Here is a 22,049-nt window from a genome sequence, read left to right as displayed (position 1 = left end):
TCACTTTATGTTTTTTCTTTTTTTTTTTGAACATATTCTTTTGCGTAAAGAAAGATTTTTCACATGTCGGGAATACAATCCAGTACATCAAGTGTAATAATACAATTAATTAAAAACTTAAAAAAATTTCTAAGTAATTATGTTATAATACTTGATGTACTAACTGGATTTTCGATACAGTAGAAAATTTTTCTTCGCTAACAAAAAACAAAAAAATCCCCCTGCAGAATGTACGCCAGGTGGATTTATACCATTGTGCTCCTTCACAAATCGGGGCAGGTTAAAAATGAAAAATCACATTCTCTCTCTCTCTCTCTATAACTTTTAACCATTTATTTTGATAATATCCCTCTTTCTAAAAATTCTCAAAAAAACTCACCACCTCCGCCACCACAACCCCCGTCGTCATCGTCGTAGTCGACGATAAATCCGAAAACGACGCCGTCTCAAAAAATCGTAACCTCATCTCCGGCGCATCTTAGCCGCCGCCGCCGCCATCGCTGCTTACTTCCACCCCAAAATCCGACCCATAACTGGACTCGTAGAACCAAAACGGAAAAACCAGTATCCTTTTCCCGGCGGGTCATTCTCCGGCGAGTCCACGTTGGAGAAGGTGCGCACCATCATTAACCTGCGCACACGGCACACCTCTATATTTCTCTCCCCATATTGACCTTGTTTCCTGGGGAGCTATTACTGCGTGAGTCTGGCTCTCTCTGTATGCTCTCAATCATCGGCTTCTTTGTTTGGATTCGCTCATTTCGATGTGAGTTGTCTTGAAATTAGGGTTTCTAGGCATGGATTTAGGTTTGCCGTTCGTATTTAGGGTTTCTTGTGGAACTTTGAAGGGGCTTTTGGCGGTTGATTCTGTTCCAGTCTGCGAATTCGGTCATTGATCTATTGCTTGCTTTGTTTGGCTTGATTATATGATTGGTCTTGTGGCATTGACAAATTTTTTCGTTACCGAGTTGGATTTTGTAGAATTTTCAATCAGTTTTCGCATGGTAGGCAGGGGTTTAGGTGCTTAGTTGTGTCTACTATATGAGTATCGGTATACACTCAGTTTGTTTTTCTTCTAGTTTTCTATGTCTATGAAATGAGTCGGAAGTATTTACCGATTCCTGGTGTTTTTAAAGTCAATACAGTGTAATTCAACTGAAAAACTAAACCTGTATGCTGAAAATATGTGGGGGGGGAAGAAAGAAAAAGGAATTTCGAATTGGTATACCATCGTTTTACTAAAAATGTAATTCCACATGGCATCTTCAAGATGTTATGTTCGGTCCTAGCCCATTACAGTTATCCATTTTCTCTTAAATAACTGTTTGTGATGTTCATTCTTGGGTTTTCTTTAGTTGTCTCAGGTTGGTGGAGGGTTCTAATTTTTGCTTTTCTTGTTCTGTGAATAGCCTAATTTGATTTGGCCTACGCTTAATGAAATATGTTTGTTGTGAATTGAGCAATGACGGTAACACACTGTTTCCAGTTTGACATGAATATGTCTTTGACCTGTTGCAGGTGCAGACATTATTAATATGAATGCATAGAATTCCCATGAGAAGTGATGGCTTTTTTTAGGAACTATTCTAACAACACAGTTTCACGAAGTCTCCTGGAAGAAAAGACCCTAGGACAAAGTGTTGAAAGAATTCATAGCTCCACAGGGAATGAAGATATGGATGTAAATTCTTATGAAAAGGAATGTGATATCAACATGGATGTTCAGTATCAAAGTGAAGGCGAACATGAAGATGCTAGTAGGTTGCACAATGAGGCAGCAGAAGATGAGGTTATTGGTACAAAAGTTTCCAATTTGCCCACTTCTGGGAGGAGAACAGCTGTGGCTGGAAAGTGGGGTTCAACCTTTTGGAAGGACTGTCAACCTATGCGCTCACAGGGTGGGTCTGATTCTGGTCAGGAAACTAAAAGTGGGTTGGACTACAGAAATGCTGTTGGATCTGAAGATAATTCTTCGGATGTCAGGGAAGATGGAATAGATTTTGAAGATGAGGGCAAGCCGAAAGTAAGCAAGGGACAACGAGGGTCATTCTGACATCCCTGCAGATGAAATGTTATCTGATGAATATTATGAGCAGGATGGGGAAGAACAGAATGAATCGATGCGCTATAGAGGGTTTCATCACTCCGTTGGGTCAAATTCTAGGCCACAATCAAAGCCTAATTCAGTCAGCGACCATGCACACTATAGAACTTCTAGAAATGATATTGAAGATTTTGAAGATGGTGATGATGCCAACGAAGATCTTGATGCTGCTGATGCTGATTATGAAGAAGAAGAAGATGGTAATTTGCTCTGCAATCTTTTTGTTTATTAGAATATTGCTGCTGTTGGGCAGGAATTTGGATCCTTCATTTCTTATATACCTTTCATCATTTTAATATTTTGATGATGTAGTAATTTTTTACTTCTCTTCATCGTTCTGCTTGCTCGCAGAAGATGATCCTGATGATGCCGATTTTGAACCTGATTCTGGTGTTGGGAGTGGTCGCACTGCACAGAAGGTTATAAGCCTAGTTTTATTAATTTACATTGGAAGTATTAGTTTACTGGTTTGAAGTTTTCAGAAGTTAGTATACAAAACATTGTTCTGACGGCTCTACGCTCTGCGAGATCCTCATTTCTTGTAACTGCTATTTTCACTTTATTTTCCCAATTCCAATTTTGAAGTTTTTACTTTTAAGTGCTTAACTGATAAAAGACAGAGCTTTACTTGCGCCCATATGGTTAACCTTGAAGATCTTTTTGCAAATTTTAGTGCATAATTTTCAAGAGAACAGTTTCAAAGAAAAAGAGTTATTATTTGTTGACTTACTTTGAGTAATGTTCTATTTGTTTAATTTTTCATGTATACTTGTCGCTTTCTCCATCTCTCTGTCTTTTCTGTTGGATGAATTATTTAGTGATTTTTTCTTTGTACTGTACACTAATGAAGTTGTTCTTTGATGACACCAGGATAATAATTGGAATGGTGAAGATTCTGATGATGATAATGATAGTGATGATGAGCTTGATGTTTCAGATGAAGATGATTCTTATTATGGAAAGAAACCTAAGAGTAGGTATCGTGGTAATGCTAAATCTACAAGGGAACACAAATCATATCATTCGTCTAGTCGGCAAAGAAGAGGGAAGTCATCGTTTGATGATGATGAGTCCTCAGCAGAGGACTCTGAAAGTGACAGTGACGAGGATTTTAAAAGTATTAAAAGGAAAGGTGTACATACCCGCAAGGGTAATGGCCGAAGAAATGTTACTGGACAAAATGGTGAGGTACGAACTTCTACTAGGTCTGTTAGGAAGGTCTCCTATGTTGAAAGTGATGGAAGTGATGAAGTTGAAGAAGGAAAGAAAAAGAAGTCCCAGAAGGTATCTGTTTACTTTTGTGATATTAGTATTACATCCATGTATTTTGGTATACTTTATTTAAGATCACATTTTTCATTTGCATGTGTGATTCTCAAGTTGGAAATTATGCGACTTGTGGAAACTAAGCCTAGATTTTCTAATGAGTGGCATAAGACTTGTTTTTGTGTTAAGGATTTGTCATGTAATGATATATTTTGTTTTGCTACTCATCTCTTGTCAAAAGCTGTAGTTGGAAAAATTAATGTAACACATAAATTAGAATGCAAATGAATGTGGAATTTCTTTCTGGTTTGATTAAGTTTTCTAAAGTGCAGTGGAGATGTAGTTTAAAACTGTTTAAACTCATAGGCTAATATGTATTGGCAGATTGTTTCTAGAACATTTGAAGGAACGTACTGGATGGATGTGTAATTGTGCTCATTGTAAGATAGGTTAGACAAAGTTTTCATTTGCAAAAGAATAAAAAAGGAAAGGAAGGGAAAGAACTGAAAGATTTCTATGAAGAATCTTCATGTTCAAGTGTCCCATTATGTTAAATGTTAGAATGTCTAGTCTTAGTGGAATTTGGTTCCTTAGCCTGTTTTGCTAAACAGAGTTCCCCTTGGAACGAGTTTGAGATTGGGTGGTGATTTGTGTATCATTGAAGTTTAAGAAATTTGTTAGGCAGATAATTATTAATGCTGCATTGATGGATATCAAATCAGCAATGTAAGGACAAGGTCATGTAATTGGTCCTCTCCATCTCATAAAAAATGGGGACGTATTAAAATTGTGAAGCTGGTGATATTCAGGTTAAATTCCACTAGAGCTTTTGTATTTAAGTAAAAAATTTTGGACAAGTTTGAAATATGGTTGCATGTTAGGGTTCCATTTAGTTTTCATCGGTTGGTCCAGCAGTAGTTCTTGGACTGTTTATGCTTTCAGGAAGCTTTTGTAATATTTTCTTATCTCTAAATTAGAATGATCCTCTGCTAAACCAGTCCAGTAATCATCTTTGGAGGACTTTCAAAGTCCAAGTTCTTGCATGTGGTGGCACATAGGAAAACTAGTACTTGCAATGTGCAGCAAGAAAGAATACCATGGTGTATTTGTCCAAATATGCTGGCAAGAGTGTTGGCCTTCCTCCTCCACATTGCAAATTTGTACTTAGTGGTGCTTGGCCATGAAAGTTTGGTCCTTTTGCTGGTCAAGGAGTTATTAGGTTCTGGGGCCTTGAGGAAGATTTTACCCATTGGTGATCTCCAGTTTCAGCTTTTATGTGGACCGTTTAGAATAAATACAAGTACATACAATAATGGGGTTGAATAGGATATTCCCTTGATTGTGAATTTATAATTAATATTGAGTGGATAGGAGTGCTAACTTGAAGGTAATTTAATTCTTGTCATGCTATGGTAGTCTGTTATGCTGAGACGGACCTCTGTAGCTCATCTTTCTCTACTACGTTATATTTTTCAGTTCATGTCAGAAGTAAAAGAAAACAGCTCTTCCTCAGTTGAAATGATTTTTTTACTGGTTTTTGTTCTTTAGCTTGATCATCCCTCGTTATAATTATTCAAGATATCCTGATTTCCATCTGATTAATGGTGCTACCTCTACTATGTATGTGTCTGAGCAGACATGCGTATGTGAGTCATTTCTATATTTACAAAATGAAATGATCCAGACCATCAAGAACATGTAATGGGGCAGGGAACTCTTGCACTTGGTGTTCCATGAGTGTACAGTTGTTAGTGTCAAACTGCTTTAGTTTGGGCATCCCTCATTGATTGTATGTTAAAATTTTTTATCTGTTATTTCTTATGCTTAATTTACTCATTTAATTTAGTAATCTCTTCTTTTAGGAGGAGATTGAAGAAGAGGATGGTGACTATATTGAAAAGGTGCTTTGGCATCAGCCTAAGGGCATGGCTGAAGATGCTCTGAGGAACAATAGATCAACGGATCCTATGCTATTAAGTCACTTGTTTGATTCTGAGCCAGATTGGAATCATATGGAGTTCTTGATAAAATGGAAAGGGCAGTCCCATTTGCACTGTCAGTGGAAATCAATTTCCGAGCTACAAAATGTAATGCTTTATATAATTTCTTCTTGGTTATGCATAAGCACTGGATTGAGTTAATTTAGTAGAAACATTCTGTCAAATGTAATTGGTGTTCTAACATTATCTTGTGGCTTTTTCCTACAATCTGTTGTTAAAGATGCTCTATGTTTTTGGTTTCTGTACTTTGCAGCTTAGTGGTTTTAAGAAGGTTTTAAATTACACTAAAAAGGTGATGGAAGATGCCAGGTACAGGAACACAATTTCACGTGAGGAGGTACTTTTTATTTTTCCCTTTTTCAACATGGATTTTATTTCCGAACTGATCATATCTCAATAAAAAGATTCATCTGCATTGTATGATATGTTATTTCAATAAAATAATGTATGACTTCTATTTCTTTAAGCTATAATAATGCGGTTTCGTTTTCTCATTAACAAATTGTAATCCTAGGACAGTCATGCCGACGCAGGGTTTGCATAATCTGCCCACAATAAAAGCCACACAAAATAGAGAACATGAAACTTGTCTAGTAGTGGTTGGTTTGTGTAATTCTTGTAGGGAATCCCAGTTTTAAATATAGAGCATTTTTCATGTCAAGATTTGATAGGTAGACTTTTTATGTCACTGTAGGAGAGTTATTTATTTTACCATCAAATTTTATGTAGTTTCTAATAGAACGCAGTAGTTGACAAATGGTGATTGTTTAATGAAGGCAATGAATGGGAATATTCTTGAGAAAGAAATAGCGTGAGTAATACCAGTAGATGGAAACAAAACATGATAGTGAACATGTCACTATTTCGTCCTTTTCCTTTCTGTTTTGTATTTTTTATTTTTAAGGTGGGATCATAGATCGCATAAGATTTTATGGTTTTTGTTATTATTTTTTAGTTGTTTTATTTACATGTGAAGTAGCTCATTTATCTAAATTTTTTTGGGATGATGTATATGCTTGCTAGATTGAGGTTCATGATGTGAGCAAGGAAATGGACTTAGATCTCATCAAGCAGAATAGTCAGGTTTGCTTTCATGCATTTCACAATTTTTGGTTTACTTTTCTGAACGTACATTTTTCTCTTTTGCTTACAATTGTTTGTAATTGATTCTCAGGTGGAGAGAATAATTGCAGACCGCATCAGGCAAGATAGCTCTGGCGATGTGGGTCCGGAATTTCTAGTCAAGTGGCAAGGATTGTCTTATGCTGAAGCAACATGGTAAGAGTAATGCAGATTATTTGCTTTTTTGTTTCTCATGCCTATCTCTTTCATATATGCTTAGGATGTTATAAGTTGCACTATTCATGCTAAATTAATTGTACAAGTTTCCAGTGCTTTATCTTAAATACTGTTTGACTCTTTGGTGCTTTTGTTTGTTCTTCTGTTTTAATTGCAATAATGAATGCTTATATTTGTCAATGGTATCTGATGATAGGGAGAAGGATGTAGATATTGCGTTTGCACAAGATGCTATCGATGAGTTCAAGGTAGTGTGCTATCTTAAATCTTCATGTTTTTTAGTTTTCATGCATTTGAAGGTCACCTGAACATTGGTAGTTATTTCTTTTAGTACTTATCTGTTGTTAGTCCTAGTGTGATGGATAAGATGTGCAGTTACCGCTATGTGCTAGGTTGAAATATGAGAATATATGCTTAGTGGTGAATATATGGTATGATTACCCTAATGTGATCATGATATCGGCATTAAATATCTGGTATGATTACTCAATATGATATGTTGATCATTGTGATGAATGATATAACATTATATATAATCTAATTCGGAAAGAGATTAATGGTTATTTTGGAGTTATCATATACGGACATGGTGAAATACTGAAAGTACTCTTTGTAAGGTACTTGGTAGTTATTTGTTTATGACTAGGCATATTTTAGGAATCGCGAAAATATTCTTTGAAATTATCTCTTCCTTTTTGCCATGTCATTGGGTTTCTTTTCCTCATCAAGCTCTTTGGGGGTCTTCTTATTCTTGTTTCCTTTTAAGTATAATGATATGATAATTCTGCTTGTGGTGATTTTATTTTTTATGTGTACATGGTTGCTCGTGATTAAATTTTTCTTTTGCGTGTAATCTTGGTTGTGGATCGTTATTATGAGCAGGTTCGTGAAGCTGCAATGGCTGTACAAGGGAAAATGGTGGATCTCCAGCGCAAGAGGAGCAAAGGTTTGGGTTTTAGTTTTTGAACTTACTTATATCTTCTTTTTGCATTTTCCCCCTTTAATTCTCACTGCCTGGGTCATGTCATTTTTTTGTTTTTCTTTTTTGCTAGCAAGGTAGTCATTGCATTCTCTTTTTTTTATAGGAACATCAAATTTTAAACATACAACCAGAAAAGGCTGGAAAAACATTGCAGTTAATTCATTACTTCCCTTTATTCATGTCAATTATACAAGGCAATGACCTTAAAATTCTTAAGGAAGTGTTTAGTTTTTTTTGTTATGTCTTATCAGTGAATGGATCTTTGACCCTAAATCTTAATTGGCCTTATTACTTGTGTGCTACTGTTTCGTTTAGATTTGGTATAAAGTTTAAGTGGTTTTTAAAAAACCAAAATCATCTTAAAATACATATTTGACACATTAGTGCTCAATTTTGTTTCCCCTCATCAATATATATGATTGTTGTGGATAATTGCTTGGCTTAGAAATTTTTGATTTCTATGAAGGGGGAAAAGCTAGAGCTTCATGGGGCTGTTTGGCATTGGCAGTTTGAAACATTTGGTTTGTGTAATGTAAGAATTTTGAGGATTATAAGGGAGTGGGAGTAGATGAACTATACGGTATAGTTAGATACTGGGCATCAGTATCGAATGAGTTCAGGGATTATTCTCTTTCTTGTCTTAGAAATTTCATAGTTACACATTTTTATCTTGGTCAATGTTTTTTGTATTTCAACTCTGACTCTGTGGGTTTGACATTTGTTTTTCTTCTTCCTCTTATTCATTTTGGCGAAATGCCCTTTGATATATTATCATCTTAAATGTCTTCATTGACTTCTGATTCTATACAGTATTTAGGATATATGGTATGCTGACTATAATACACGGATTTCCAGGGAAGGAAATGCCCCTCCTTCGCTTTATTTCATATCAGCGTCTCAAATACTTGATATTTGATCCTTAGTTTGGAGCTTTGTTCTTGACCCTTAAGAAACCATTCAACAAAGAGTAACTGTTTCTCGGAGCTGCCCAGTTCATACCAAAATTCTTAAGAAATAGACTCCAGATGGAGGGTGTGAATAAGCAACAAAGAAAATATGACTGAAACATCACTTGCAGCTATTCTCAGTACACCTATGAGGTGATAGTGAAGTGTAAGGCATTATGTTTAAGGTGTTCTCAAGTATTAGTGTTCCCATTAATCCCATACCAAGCAAGAAACGGAATTTTGGTTAGCACACTAGCATTCCAAAGGCAAACTATCTAAAGGAACCTAAGATAGGAAGATTAGGGTTCTCAAGCAACAAAAGCAGTGAGTTGCAAGAAAAATACCATCACCCTGAGACACACCGAACTCTAGTCAGGATCATCAGAAGGCAAGAGAGAATCACTAAGGAGGGACAATATACCAGAAAATCTTTCCGATTCTTTATTGCTAAATTCCTATTAAAAGTCAAATAGAGTCCATGTGAGTGGATGAAAAGGAAACTGAGGAAGTTGTGACTGCACTGTGGTTCAAGGAATACCTGTGTAGATGAGGATTCAATATTTGACAAACCAAAGGGGTAGAAATTGAAGATTTTATGTGGAGTACTGCAACCTATCCACTAGGCACTAACCCATTTCCTCTTGTTTTGTTATTCTTCTGAGTAATAATGAAATGGATATGCTATTGAAGTATTTTTTTTCTTATATTTGAATATATAACGGTATATAATATTTTTATAGTATTATAAAGGTATATAATTGGTGCATCAGCTGTGAATTTTTTGCTCTTTCCCTTTTCGTCCCTTTCATTTTCTTGCTTTGTTTTGTTTTGTTTTTTGCTGCTCTTCTTGACGTATTGTGATCATTGTTCTTTTATTTTAAAATTGTTATTAATGTTGTTTAGGAAGTCTAAGGAAGCTCGAGGAACAGCCCGAATGGTTGAAGGGAGGAAAGCTTCGTGATTATCAGCTTGAGGGTTTGAATTTTCTTGTTAATAGGCATGGCTTGTTTATTACTTCTAACTCAGATTTATCGTTGGAAAACAGATACCTTAATGTGCCATCCTTGGAAAGTTTCTAATCAGCAGCTCTTGCGTGTGGCAGTTGGAGGAATGATACCAATGTCATTTTAGCTGATGAAATGGGTCTTGGTAAAACAGTTCAATCAGTTTCAATGCTTGGTTTTTTACAGGTGAAGATGAAATCCAAACTCTTTGCCGACTAGCTTGTAAAGTGTTATATTATTTAACGTAATTTCAAACAAATGTGAGATTGTAATTTACATGAAATATTAACCTTTTTATTTATTGTTTTTTATTTTTGCATTTTTGCAGAACGCTCAACAGATCCACGGGCCATTTCTTGTTGTTGTACCATTATCCACGTTGTCTAACTGGGCCAAAGAATTTAGGAAGTGGCTCCCTGATATGAATATTATTGTGTATGTTGGTACTCGTGCAAGCCGAGAGGTAAGACGTGCTTTCTTGTACATGTGTATGAGGTTCATATATCAATTATTGATCTGTTTGTTATTTTCTTTGGTTGTAGGTTTGTCAGCAGTATGAATTTAATAATGATAAAATAGTTGGCCGGCCTATTAAATTCAATGCACTATTGACGACGTATGAGGTGGTTTTAAAGGATAAGGCTGTTCTTTCCAAGATCAAATGGAATTATCTAATGGTTGATGAAGCTCATAGATTAAAGAACAGTGAGGCACAGTTGTACACAACCCTCTTGGTATGCAGTCTGCCAATCAATTCTTTCACACCTTTATCGAGTTTAATCTCGTCTTACTTTAAATGCTGCCATCCCGGTTTGACAGGAATTTAGCACAAAGAACAAGTTGCTTATAACTGGTACTCCCTTGCAGAACAGCGTAGAGGAGTTATGGTAATTGATTTGTTTTCTTATCTTCATATTTCTGCTTGTGCTTACATTAGTTCTGTTTTCGTTAAAGTGCCTGTGTTCGTGTGTGCTTGCTCAAGCGTTTGGGTCCAAAGGTGACTCCATACCCCTATGTATGTGTTAAGAGGGGTGGGGGTTTGGGCATTGCATTAATGTGTGCACATGTTCATATCATATGGGATCTTCCTGAACATGTTTGCGAGCGGTTTTCTCTTGGCTTGCATCACTTACCCTAACCATTACATATTTTCTCCCAAAAGTTACTCTTGTCCTCCTTTCTTTCTTCTCTCTTCCCCTCTTTCTTCTCTTACTCTTGATCATATATAATTGGTGCCTTGAGTGGCCCTGATCCGAGGTGTTCGGCCACCCCTTGGATTCGGTGCTGGAGAAAGAAAATAGAAAATGAGTAGAGGGGAGATGCTGGTTTCCGATTGTTTGGAGGTAGAGAACGTGGATACCAAGAAGCTGGAGGGGTTGGGTGATGATGAAATGGAAGGAATGGGAGAAAATAGAGGGATAGAGATAATTTTCTTCCTATATGAATAAATATTGAATTTGTTTTATTCTGGGAAGGGTCTTTAAGGATTTTGAGGGAGCTGGTTTCGCGGAGCTTTCGGGTTGAGTTTTGTCTCTCTCTCTCTCTCTCTCTCTCTCTCTCTCTCTCTCTGTGTAGGCAAGAGTCGAAAGCATTTGTTCTCCAATGGCTTCTAGTGTATGTGCTCTGTGTTTTCTTGTTTTAGTTTTCTGTTCTGGTTTGGTCTTCTTGACCAACCTCTTTGTTGTTTCCTTTGACCTTAATATAATCGTTTCTTGAATTGCTTTCTGGCAAGGGTAAATTTTTTTTGAATAATCTTACAACAAAATAAATGGTATACTGATTAATTCTTTGGCATCAAATAGACCCTCCCATTGTTTTCATTGAGTTGTTTTTTCTTTTTCCTATCTTCTTCTGAAAGAGTTGATTGATTAGCACTGATGCCATGGGTGATGCATGAGCTTTCCAATGCCTTCCATATATTTTCTTTCTTCTTTTCTGTAAATTTTAAAAATTGTTCAGGGCTCTGCTTCACTTCCTTGACCCTGATAAATTCAAGAATAAAGATGATTTTGTTCAGAATTACAAAAATCTCAGTTCCTTCAATGAGATTGAGGTATTGTCCAGCGAACTTCTTTTTTACATTCTCTCTTCACCTTGGATTTTTCATGTTCACCTTTGTTTTGATAACTATTATTTGTCTATATGTTTGCTTTGGGTTTATGTTTAGCTTGCTAATCTGCATATGGAATTGAGGCCTCACATTCTTCGAAGAGTAATCAAGGATGTGGAAAAGTCTTTACCTCCTAAAATTGAACGGATTCTTAGGGTTGAAATGTCTCCTCTTCAGAAACAGTACGTGATTGAACTTGTAATGAAGTGGCCTTGTTTTAACTCTTTTCAGTGATTTGACATTCTGCTCTTTTGGTTCGGGATTATTTAGGTATTATAAGTGGATTTTGGAACGCAACTTTCATAACTTGAACAAAGGAGTTCGTGGGAATCAGGTTTTTTTCCCCTTTCCTCTGCCATGTGTGGAATTAATTGTAACTGTACGGTTTGCAATCAAGCATAGCAGTCAATATTGTTTTTGGTATTCTAACTAAAAATTTGACTCTGTTTGTGTCTGCTTGTGTAGAACAGTAGAATTTATTGTAACTGTATGGTTGCAATTAGCATATGCCAAAAAAAAAAAAATAAAATAAAATTTGGCATTGAAACTGAAAATTGGACTCGATCTGTGTGTGTTTTATCTTTCAACCTTAAAATAACTCAATCATTTGCATGAAACGAACTGTTGTGGTGAAAATTATTGATAGTTTGTCTCATTAAGTAGGGATGATTATTTTCCAAACATCGTCGGAGCTAAAGGAAATTTGGAAAAGCCTGACATTCTAATAAATAGTTTGTTTGAAGGAATTATATTCTCTCTGTCAAGTTTTATTACTTTGATGCAGCCTTTTTATGTTCACTCAGTAATATTTCTTCCACTTCTCTGAAAAGAGTCAAAAGACTGAAATGTGACATATTACATTTTCACTTGTCTCTTGACTCAACATTTGAAGGCCGGCCTTCAGTTTCTTCTGAGGTCCTGTAATTACTGAAACCTCTCCAATTTAGTTAAATACAGCAAGAAATTCCGCACCAAACTTAGGGTTGAAACTTTCACAACACCCTCTTCCTTTAAAACTTGATACTACAGAAAACTTAGGACAGAAATTCTGTCTTTGAAAATTGGCAGTAAACATATAAAAATTATGATAAATATGAGTTAAAGTTGCCAAAATATTGCCTTATAAAAGATATTATAGGTGACTTTTGGGCAATGATTAATATAATTTGGACTATGCTTACAGCTGATAGAAAATATAATCAGTTGAAGAATACCTGCTTTACCCTTACCCTCCCTATCTTCTTTGTGTGACGATTGTTTAAAAATAATAGCAGTTTCATTCTTTTACTTTTATTCTTTCTTTTTTTCTTTGCAGGTTTCGTTGTTGAATATTGTGGTAGAATTGAAGAAATGTTGTAATCATCCCTTTCTGTTTGAAAGTGCTGACTATGGTTATGGTGGGGACTCAAGTAGTAAAGATGGCAGTAAATTGGAGAGGACTATTTTAAGCAGCGGAAAGTTGGTTATACTCGATAAGCTTCTTATGAAATTGCATGAAACAAAGCACCGTGTTCTCATATTTTCCCAGGTTTATTTACTATTTAGTTGGATTTAATGTTTGCAGATACTTTCATCTTGTTGAGTTGTTTTTGATGCACTTTCTAACTTCACAGTTTTCTTTACTCCATTTCTATTCAGTATTGGAATCCATATCTGTTGCTATGTGTAGGGCAATATCATCCGTTGGTTGTTTGAGGATATAACACTTCTGGCCCTCTTTCTTGCCATGCTTTTACAGTTTCTAGAATTACCACTTTCTTAATCTCTGTTGAGTAGGACAATGGTCTATTTGTTTATATGTCTTGATCTTTGATTTGGTGAGTGTTGTTGTTCATGTGGTAACATGACTTGTGTCTGTGTCAGCATTTTATGTCTTTGTTTCTGTAGCAGTTGGCCGCATGCTGGAATATGGGTTAAATAGTTAGCGACTACAAAGTTACTCAGGCAGCTTAGATACTGGGGTTATTGGTTGATACAGAGATAGCATTGTTGAGAATATTGCGTTTAAGAATGGGAAAAATAGAACAAACTCCGGAAATCGAAAAAACAAATAACCAAGATAAATAACACCAAGAATTTACGTGGTTCGGCAATATGTGCCTATGTCCACGGGACAGCAACAACAATCTTTCACTATATCAATAATGAGTACAATCAATAATCTTGCCAAATCTCTACAACTAGGACTTGACGAAAAACCTGAAGGAACAAGAACAAGAAATACACTATCTCTTTTCTTTTCTCTCGTACATAGTTTACAATATTCTCTCACTCTAATCCCTTAAGTGGTATACAATTTATTGTTTTGCTCCCTTAAATTCAAAACTAGTACAATAGCCCCTTTATATAGACATAATAAAGGTCTTCTTCAAAAGGATTAGTAATCCTAATTGGAATCTAGTTATGAATCCTACTCCAATCGAGAAACTAACTCCAATTGGGTAAACAACTCCAATTGGGAAAACTATTTAATCCTCTAAGACTATAATTCCTTAGGACAACTTATCATGGGTTCGAAAAACCTAACAAGTATGCCTACTAAGTTATTGAAATAATTTATTGCAGATGGTAAGAATGTTGGACATACTGGCGGAGTATATGTCAATTAGAGGTTTTCAATTTCAGCGGCTTGATGGAAGTACGAAGGCCGATTTACGCCACCAAGCAATGGAACATTTTAATGCGCCTGGTAGTGAAGACTTTTGCTTCCTCCTTTCAACTCGAGCAGGTGGCCTTGGTATCAACCTTGCCACAGCAGATACGGTTATAATATTCGACTCAGATTGGAATCCACAAAACGACCTGCAGGTCTACTTAAAAGACTTTTTTTCTTAACCTTACCAGTGGGCATAGTTTTACATGTTAGTGTAACTAGCTTTCACACTGAAGACCTGACTTTGAACCTCCGCTTCTCTATGATTATGAATCAGGCAATGAGCAGAGCTCACAGAATAGGTCAACAAGAAGTTGTTAACATATATAGATTTGTCACAAGCAAAAGTGTCGAGGAAGATATCCTGGAGAGAGCTAAGAAAAAGATGGTATATTACATAACATTATCTTGAGATATGATTTATAAATTTGAACTGTGCAGTTTGTACATATAGTATCTGCATATGCTTTATGCATATAATTTTTTGCTTGAGTTCTATTATTCAATCTAATATGTTTTGTTTTTTCCATTGTGTTCCATAGGTGCTTGACCATTTGGTGATTCAAAAATTAAATGCAGAGGGTAGGTTGGAGAAGAAAGAATCTAAGAAAGGGACTTTATTTGACAAAGTAAGGACTTAGTTAATTGTTTATCATGCTGAATTCAGTTGGGTTACATGAGGACTTATAAATGTGGGGGAAAATGGAAGCAGAAAGATTCGGAGATTATCTGTGTTTTTCCATTTATAGATGGATCTCCTTCTACATATATATATAGAAGGGGACAGTACATATATTTATATAATACACACACATATAGTTTTACCGTACACCAATTGTTCACTTTCTCTGAGCATAACTAATATATCTGATTTTTTTGATTTCGTAATTGCAGAATGAGCTGTCTTCTATTCTACGATTTGGGGCTGAGGAACTTTTCAAGGAAGAAAAAAATGATGAAGAAAGCAAGAAAAGACTCTTAAGTATGGATATTGATGAGATTCTTGAAAGAGCAGAAAAGGTTGAAGAGAAGGAAACTGCAGAGGAAGGGAATGAATTGTTGAGTGCTTTTAAGGCATGTTTTTTCCATTGTTCTTTGTTCCTTTACTTTGATTGAGCCCCTCCTACAGAAGAGTTTTCCCTTTTTGTTGGTTGTTTTTTTCTTTAACACAATGTCACTGTGGCCTAAAATCAAAGGCACAGGACTTCTCGGGTTTGGGGTAATTTTGGGTAAAGATGGTGGTGGAGGGATGCTGTATAGTTGCTACTGCTTTCATTTTAAAGCATATTCATCTTTGTTTTGTTAATAAACCTTCTACTCCTTGGTACGTATACTTCCAGGTTGCAAATTTTGGTACTGCTGAAGATGATGGTAGTTTTTGGAGTCGTTGGATAAAGCCTGAAGCAATATCCCAAGCCGAAGTACGAATCTGTTCTGTTATATATTGTCGTACCTAATAGTATTGGACTGGTCTTTCAGTAGGATAAAATGATCAATTTGTTATTTCCTTTTAGGAAGCTCTTGCTCCTCGTGCCACTAGGAATACTAAGAGCTATGCAGAAGCTGATCAGCCTGATAGAAGTAATAAAAGAAAAAAGAAAGAATCTGAGCCTCAGGAAAGAGTCCAGAAAAGACGGAAAGCAGATTATACAGTCACCTCAGTGCCAATGATTGACGGAGCATCTGCTCAAGTTAGGGGATGGTCTTCTGGGAACTTATCTAAGAGAGACGCATTGCGATTTTCTCGTGCTGTAAGCTCCTACTTATATGTTTCAGCTATGTTGTGCATAGTTGTATTAGGGCTCATTTAGGAAGTGCCTTTAAATGACTAAAAGCTCTTTTAAGAGAAAATGTTATTTAAACCAATCCTTAGTACAAATGCAAGTTAGGGTGCTTCTAGCAGGAAGCACTTCAAGTACTTTTGGAACCCAAAAACATTCTCTAAAAGCGGTTTCAGTCATTTAAAAACACTTCCAAACGAGCCCTTGGTCATAACCTAGCAGTAACTGTGGAAAATCCTTCTTTCTTCTCTCCATCCAAACCACCCATAACCACATATTTGCTTGGGTTGAGAAAGCTCATAATATTTCTACATGTGTAGCACCCAAATATATATAACAGAAAAGGTACCTGGTTTAAAAAAGGAAAAGAAAATACACTGGGGTAGGGGGGAGCATATCACTTTTGGATTGATATGGCTAGGTACTTTTTACAACACTAATCCGTGCCTCCTGGATATTTGATTTTTATTTTTTTTTTTTTTTTTATTTTGACTTTATGTTATGATTTATCAAATGACAGAAATTTTTTAGACTTGATCTGAGTGGACACCTTCTCGCAAATGGTTATATTGTTCTCAGTTGTTTCTTTAAGGTGCATCTCATTGTTTTTGTTATAATATATTTCCTTTACGTAATTATAGATATCTATAGATTGTTCTGTTTCCGATATACATGTATTTCAGAATTGAAGCAGCAAGACAACGTACCCTGGTTTTATGTCGATGTATTCTTGCTGATTCTATTATCAAAGTCCACTTTCTTTGAGAACTATTGTTTGGCATTTTATATGGTTTTAGCCTTTCCTTTCGATAGCAAATAAATAATTTGCTATTTCATTGCTAAATTTTCAGGCTGGAGTAATATATGATGAACCTTTTTTTGTTCTTGCCTTCTAATTTTGAGTTGTTTTGGAACATTTTTAGACTTAATAATAGTTGGGTTGGGCTTGTCTTTCTCTTTTAGAGTAAAATAAGGGGGCAGGAGTGTTGTGTTCATCAATCAGGTTTTGTGAAAAGAAGTAGGACCTGAAATATTAAAGGTCTGGAAACTCAGAAATATCAACTGAAGTATCAAGTGTAAGAGGCAAACATTAGAATTTGGAAGAAAAATGGAACTTGTGAATAATATATATTTTGACAAGGAAATAAGTGCATTTGCTTCTACCTTTTCTTTGTGGTTTGTTGTGGATAGTGTGTAGCAAGTCTCCTAATGAGGAAAGCGCATTGCATTGAACCACTCCGAGCCTGAAGGAAACTACTACGATAGGAGTGGTTCTAAGGATATATTTACTCAAAAACGGTTTACTACAGAGAATAAATTATCAAACATTTCTGAAATATTGTTTATAATGGTCTAATTACTTATTTGTAAGTCATTCATATACAAAGCCAGAAGGCCAGAGTACAGCCATCTCAAAAGGAAGGAAGGCATAAGTATCAAAGATACAAGCAGCATGAAGTTACCAACTAAAAAGTAGGAAAAACACTTGCAAACCATTAACCACACAAAGCCAGAAAAAAAAAAATGGAATAGTTGGACAAGAACAGCAGTCTCACCATGCGATGATAATCCATTAAAAAAAGGAGGGCAAGGCAGCCCATCTGCTAAAAAAATGTTACTTGTGCAACTTTATAAATAGATTTGGTCAACTGCTACTTTATAAATTTATGCTTTATGTTTTTATGCATCATTATCTTAATACTGCCTCTCTTATTAAATTAGGTTATGAAATTTGGGAATGAGAGCCAAATTGCATTGATAGTTGAGGAGGTCGGTGGTGCAGTTGCAGCAGCTTCAACTGATGCACAGGTTGAGCTTTTCAAGGCATTGATTGATGGCTGCACAGAAGCAGTGGAAGTGGGGAGTCTGGACCCGAAGGTTGTTTTGGATAATGTCTATTCATATTTGTTTTAAACTTCTTGAATGCCTATGTTTAATAATTTTTCTTTTTGTTGTGGGGGGAGTACTTGCTGGCTGATGAATTTTACAAATTTGTGGTACTTATTAGGGGCCATTGCTGGATTTTTATGGTGTCCCTGTCAAAGCTGGTGATCTGCTCAACCGTGTTCGTGAACTTCAACACCTGGCAAAACGCATTAGTCGATATGACGATCCCGTTGCTCAGTTTCGTGTCTTGATGTACCTCAAACCTTCAAATTGGTCGAAAGGTTGTGGCTGGAATCAAAGTATGTATTACATATTTTCTTATAATTTATTTTTTCCTTTTCCATCTAGAAAGGCGGTTACCGTTTGGTTACCTTTTGCTGATATTTGCCTTGTTGATAGTTGATGATGCAAGATTGCTCATTGGAATATACTACCATGGCTTTGGAAATTGGGAAAAGATACGTTTAGATGAAAGGCTTGGCCTTACAAAGAAAATTGCTCCAGTGGAACTTCAACACCATGAAACATTTTTACCCCGTGCTCCAAATTTGAGAGATCGGGCCAACGCTCTTTTGGAAATGGTATGCAATAAACTTATGATCGTGCTTATAATTTCTGAAGTAGGATTGGAAAAGAAAATGGTTCTTTTATGAGTGTGCCGAGATGATTGTTGTTTTAAGAACATGTGACTTTGTCAAACTTAATGCTAGGTCTAAGATTAACCCTTCCATGGTCAAAGCTGATCCATTCTGAATGTGATTGATATTCTTGAATAATGTAAGTAAATGATTTGGCTCCTATATGGCATGAGTTGATGAATAAAACATCTGTAACCAGGATATTGCAGCTCTTAGTGGAAAGAATGCAAATGTTAAAGTGGGTCGTAAGGCTTCAAAGGAGAGGGAAGCTACTCGCAATGTTTCTTTAGCTCGCAGTGGGCCAAAGAAAGGAAAAACCAGTTCTTCTAGAGCTAATTTTCCAACGAACAAGGACAGACCACTGAAACCCCAGAAAGTTGAACCTTTAGTGAAAGAGGAGGGTGAAATGTCAGACGATGATGAAGTGTATGAGAAGTTTAAGGAGGAGAAATGGATGGAATGGTGTGAAGAGATGATGAAGGATGAAACTAAAACCTTAAATCGTCTTCAACGGTTGCAGACGATTAGTGCCAATCTCCCAAAGGAAAAGGTGTGGCTTAAATCATAAATTTGTATTTCTGCCATTGTTAGATCATAAATCTCGTGCTGGTATAGTTTTTCATGTTTTTTTTCAGGTGCTTTCCAAGATTCGAAGTTATTTACAGCTTCTTGGACGAACAATAGATCAAATTGTTTTAGAAAATGAGGAGGAACCGTATGGACAAGATAGTATGTGCTTCATCCTTGTATGCTTTATTTTTGTCATTCCTGATTGCTTCTGTATCTACGATTGTTGGATGTTTCAAGTTTAATTGATTAGATTATCATCTTTAAGTGAATACTTGATCCTACATTAGACAAGCCCTAGGACTGCATAGGTGACAAATTCGTTTTTCGTGTTCACGGGGCATGTTTTAAATTGGAGTCAATATAGGTCATAGATTAACAAAGTGTGACTCTACAGGGATGAGCATGCGCTTGTGGAACTATGTTTCTACCTTTTCAAATCTGTCCGGGGAGAGACTTCATCAAATATACTCAAAACTTAAACAGCACCAGGATGTGGAGGCTGGCCCTTCCCACATGAATGGCTCTGCTTCTGGTCCCTTTGGCAGAGACAATGACCCTTCTCCCTTCTCCTTCCATTCGGACAGGCAAAGAGGTCCTGATACAGCGAAGTTTGAAGCATGGAAACGAAGGAGGAGAGGGGAAGCTGATAGCAATATCCAAGTTCAGGCCCCATCTCAAAGAAATATGAATAATGGTACCCGGTTAACTGATCCAAGCTCATTAGGGATTCTTGGTGCAGGACCATCAGAAAATAAACGCGCTGTGAATGAAAGGCCTTATAGGACACGGCAGACAGGTTTACCAACAAAACAAGCTTTCACATCAGGTATTAAGTAGTTCTACATACAAATTGGTAGGAAAGTGGCTGGTTCTCGTTTACCTGGGGACATTTATGACTTCAGCCCATACATATATATTCTCTGGATTTTTTTTTTCAACCATGGGAATAAACTTTTGGAGACCCGACTTGGGTTTCTGAGATGATCAGAACAGGTTATCGGCCAAGTGGGATTGGCACCATTGAACGAGACGTGGCTGAGCCGCTGAGCTGACGATCCAAGGCTGGTGGAATTCTGCAGCATTTTATTTTTCGTCCCAAGATGAGTTCGGTTGGTACTGTGTTGACGTAAATAGGGCCAGTTAGTGAAACGATTTTCTTACTCATCGAACGTATACATACAGAAGGAGAATGTAGCAGGTGTACATTATCAATTTTGAAGTAGTTTTTGGTATTCTCCTCTTCCCCAGTAGTTCTGGAGACTATTATTTATGTCATTATTTCATATATTGAATTGTTGATAGTTATTACTTTCCAATATCTATATTATGGTTCATTGGTTGTATAGCAAGAATAAGATTGCAAAATCTTCCGAAGAAGGATTATTTGGACATGATAATCGATCTCTTTCGCTCTATTTTCCCCTTGTACCTTCCGAACTAGCAATTCCTTGGTGGTGAATGCGTGCTCAATTGCATTTGAACACGACGTTGAAGGAGAACGTCTCCATCAACTTCACCATCACCTTCACCTTCACCTTCACTAGTGTTTAAAATCTTATCGACCCATTAGATTCCTCCCCCATTCTGCCCCATAGTGACAGTTATTGGCCCCTCGAAAAAGAATGCTTTCGTGTGGCCGGTTTTAAGAGACGTCTCTCAGACTGCTTGGTTCCTTCGTTTTCATTTTTCTCGGCAATTTCTGTTTCCGTTTCTTATGAAGTGATGCAGACAACCTCATTGAACCAACGCAAACTACACATTAGTACATTTCGCCCCATGTCTTGTGGAATGGAATCCATTATAAGAGGCAACATTTTCCTCTTAAAAAAAAATATCTAGTTTATTTTCTCACATTACTCTGTGAGCTATTGAAATTGTATATATGGTTTGATTATACTTTTTTTAGGAAAATTAATGATAGGAGTGTCAAAACTTTGCATTTTAACCAAAAGTCATCTAATAACTTTATTTAATGTTAAGTTTCATAAACAGTGTAATGCTATTAAGTTTCATAAACAGTGTAGTACTATTAAGTTTCATAAACAATATAGTAAGTTTTATAAACAGCGTAGTAAATTTCATAAACAGTGTAGTAAGTTTTGTAAATAGTATGTGTGACGACGTGCCGGTCCTGCGCATTAGTTTCTTTTTAATTTTTTTAATATTAAAATTATGTCTTTTTCATTAAAATTTAAGTTCTTTTGTCCTTTTTATTAAAGTTTAAGAATTTTCATTAAAATTTAAGTATTTTTCATTTAATAAAGTTATAGCATGATTTTTGCTTAAAATAAACTTAGCCCAAGCCATTTTTATGAAAGTTCCCTAATTTTTTTTTTTCAAGGTCCTTGTGGCGAGGCACTAATTTTGAATTGATTCCTGTAGTAAAAAAAAAACTATTCTTTTTTAGTACAACAATATATTTTATACTAAGGGGAGGGAAGAGTTCAGCTAAGCACACAATGGGCAATATAATTTTGTATCGAATTTGCCATTCACGAGATTCGAATATAAGACCTCTTACTTAAAAGTGAAGAGGAATACCACCAGACCATAGTACTAAGTGCCTAACAATGTGGTTCAAATTCGCCTTTCGTGAGAATTGAACCTAAGACCTCACTTACAAATGAAGAGGAATATTACTAAACCATAGTACAAAGTGGCGATAAAAAAACTATTAATCATGCCCATGTGGTGAAGCCTGTTAATGATGTTTCCTCAACCATTATAAATAAAAAAATGCAATATAGTTTACTCAAAGGAACTATTAATCGAATTTAAGATCTCTCACTTACAAGTGAGAATAAAAGT

At 36.1% G+C, this 22,049-nt stretch overlaps 2 protein-coding genes across 3 annotated transcripts; both read left to right on the top strand.

The window, feature by feature from the left end:
* Positions 1-286: 286 nt before the first annotated feature.
* On the top strand, positions 287-2,053 carry LOC125480062 (protein CHROMATIN REMODELING 5-like). The gene is made up of 2 exons (XM_048590313.1): positions 287-700; positions 1,519-2,053. Exon 2 carries the CDS (start codon positions 1,565-1,567, stop codon positions 2,051-2,053), a length of 489 nt encoding a protein of 162 aa, XP_048446270.1. The 5' UTR covers positions 287-700; positions 1,519-1,564.
* On the top strand, positions 1,904-20,533 carry LOC103934582 (protein CHROMATIN REMODELING 5). 2 transcript variants are annotated; one of them, XM_048590312.1, is made up of 31 exons: positions 1,904-2,304; positions 2,459-2,523; positions 2,975-3,388; positions 5,233-5,457; positions 5,624-5,707; positions 6,394-6,453; positions 6,545-6,648; positions 6,866-6,917; positions 7,552-7,615; positions 9,502-9,595; positions 9,701-9,788; positions 9,931-10,065; positions 10,145-10,336; positions 10,422-10,489; positions 11,562-11,655; positions 11,770-11,894; positions 11,983-12,046; positions 13,028-13,240; positions 14,278-14,520; positions 14,643-14,753; positions 14,908-14,994; positions 15,260-15,439; positions 15,706-15,786; positions 15,880-16,116; positions 17,869-18,024; positions 18,155-18,332; positions 18,433-18,614; positions 18,871-19,221; positions 19,307-19,400; positions 19,636-20,067; positions 20,235-20,533. In XM_048590312.1, the coding sequence occupies exons 1-31, from the start codon at positions 2,070-2,072 to the stop codon at positions 20,291-20,293; spliced, it is 4,767 nt and encodes a 1,588-aa protein (XP_048446269.1). In that variant the 5' UTR covers positions 1,904-2,069; the 3' UTR covers positions 20,294-20,533. The 2 variants fall into 2 exon arrangements, with proteins under 2 accessions (XP_048446269.1, XP_048446268.1); XM_048590311.1 differs by having other exon boundaries at positions 2,456-2,523.
* Positions 20,534-22,049: the final 1,516 nt, after the last annotated feature.

Source organism: the organism of the source record quoted next, unplaced genomic scaffold, assembly GCF_019419815.1.
Source record: "Pyrus x bretschneideri cultivar Hongxiangsu unplaced genomic scaffold, Pyrus_bretschneideri_v1 Contig31, whole genome shotgun sequence".
NCBI lineage: Eukaryota > Viridiplantae > Streptophyta > Magnoliopsida > Rosales > Rosaceae > Pyrus > Pyrus x bretschneideri.
The sequence above is the reverse complement of the archived record's forward strand: the minus strand, read 5'-3'. Positions and strand labels throughout refer to the sequence as shown.

What these genes read in the sequence shown, in the direction of transcription:
- LOC125480062 (XM_048590313.1), top strand. Translation starts at nt 1,565, where the DNA reads ATGGCTTTTTTTAGGAACTATTCTAACAACACAGTTTCACGAAGTCTC.
- LOC103934582 (XM_048590311.1), top strand. Translation starts at nt 2,070, where the DNA reads ATGTTATCTGATGAATATTATGAGCAGGATGGGGAAGAACAGAATGAA. An exon ending in TCATCAAGCAGAATAGTCAG is followed by an intron (nt 6,454 to 6,544) that starts GTTTGCTTTCAT and finishes ATTGATTCTCAG; the next exon opens with GTGGAGAGAATAATTGCAGA. An exon ending in ATCCACAAAACGACCTGCAG is followed by an intron (nt 14,521 to 14,642) that starts GTCTACTTAAAA and finishes ATTATGAATCAG; the next exon opens with GCAATGAGCAGAGCTCACAG.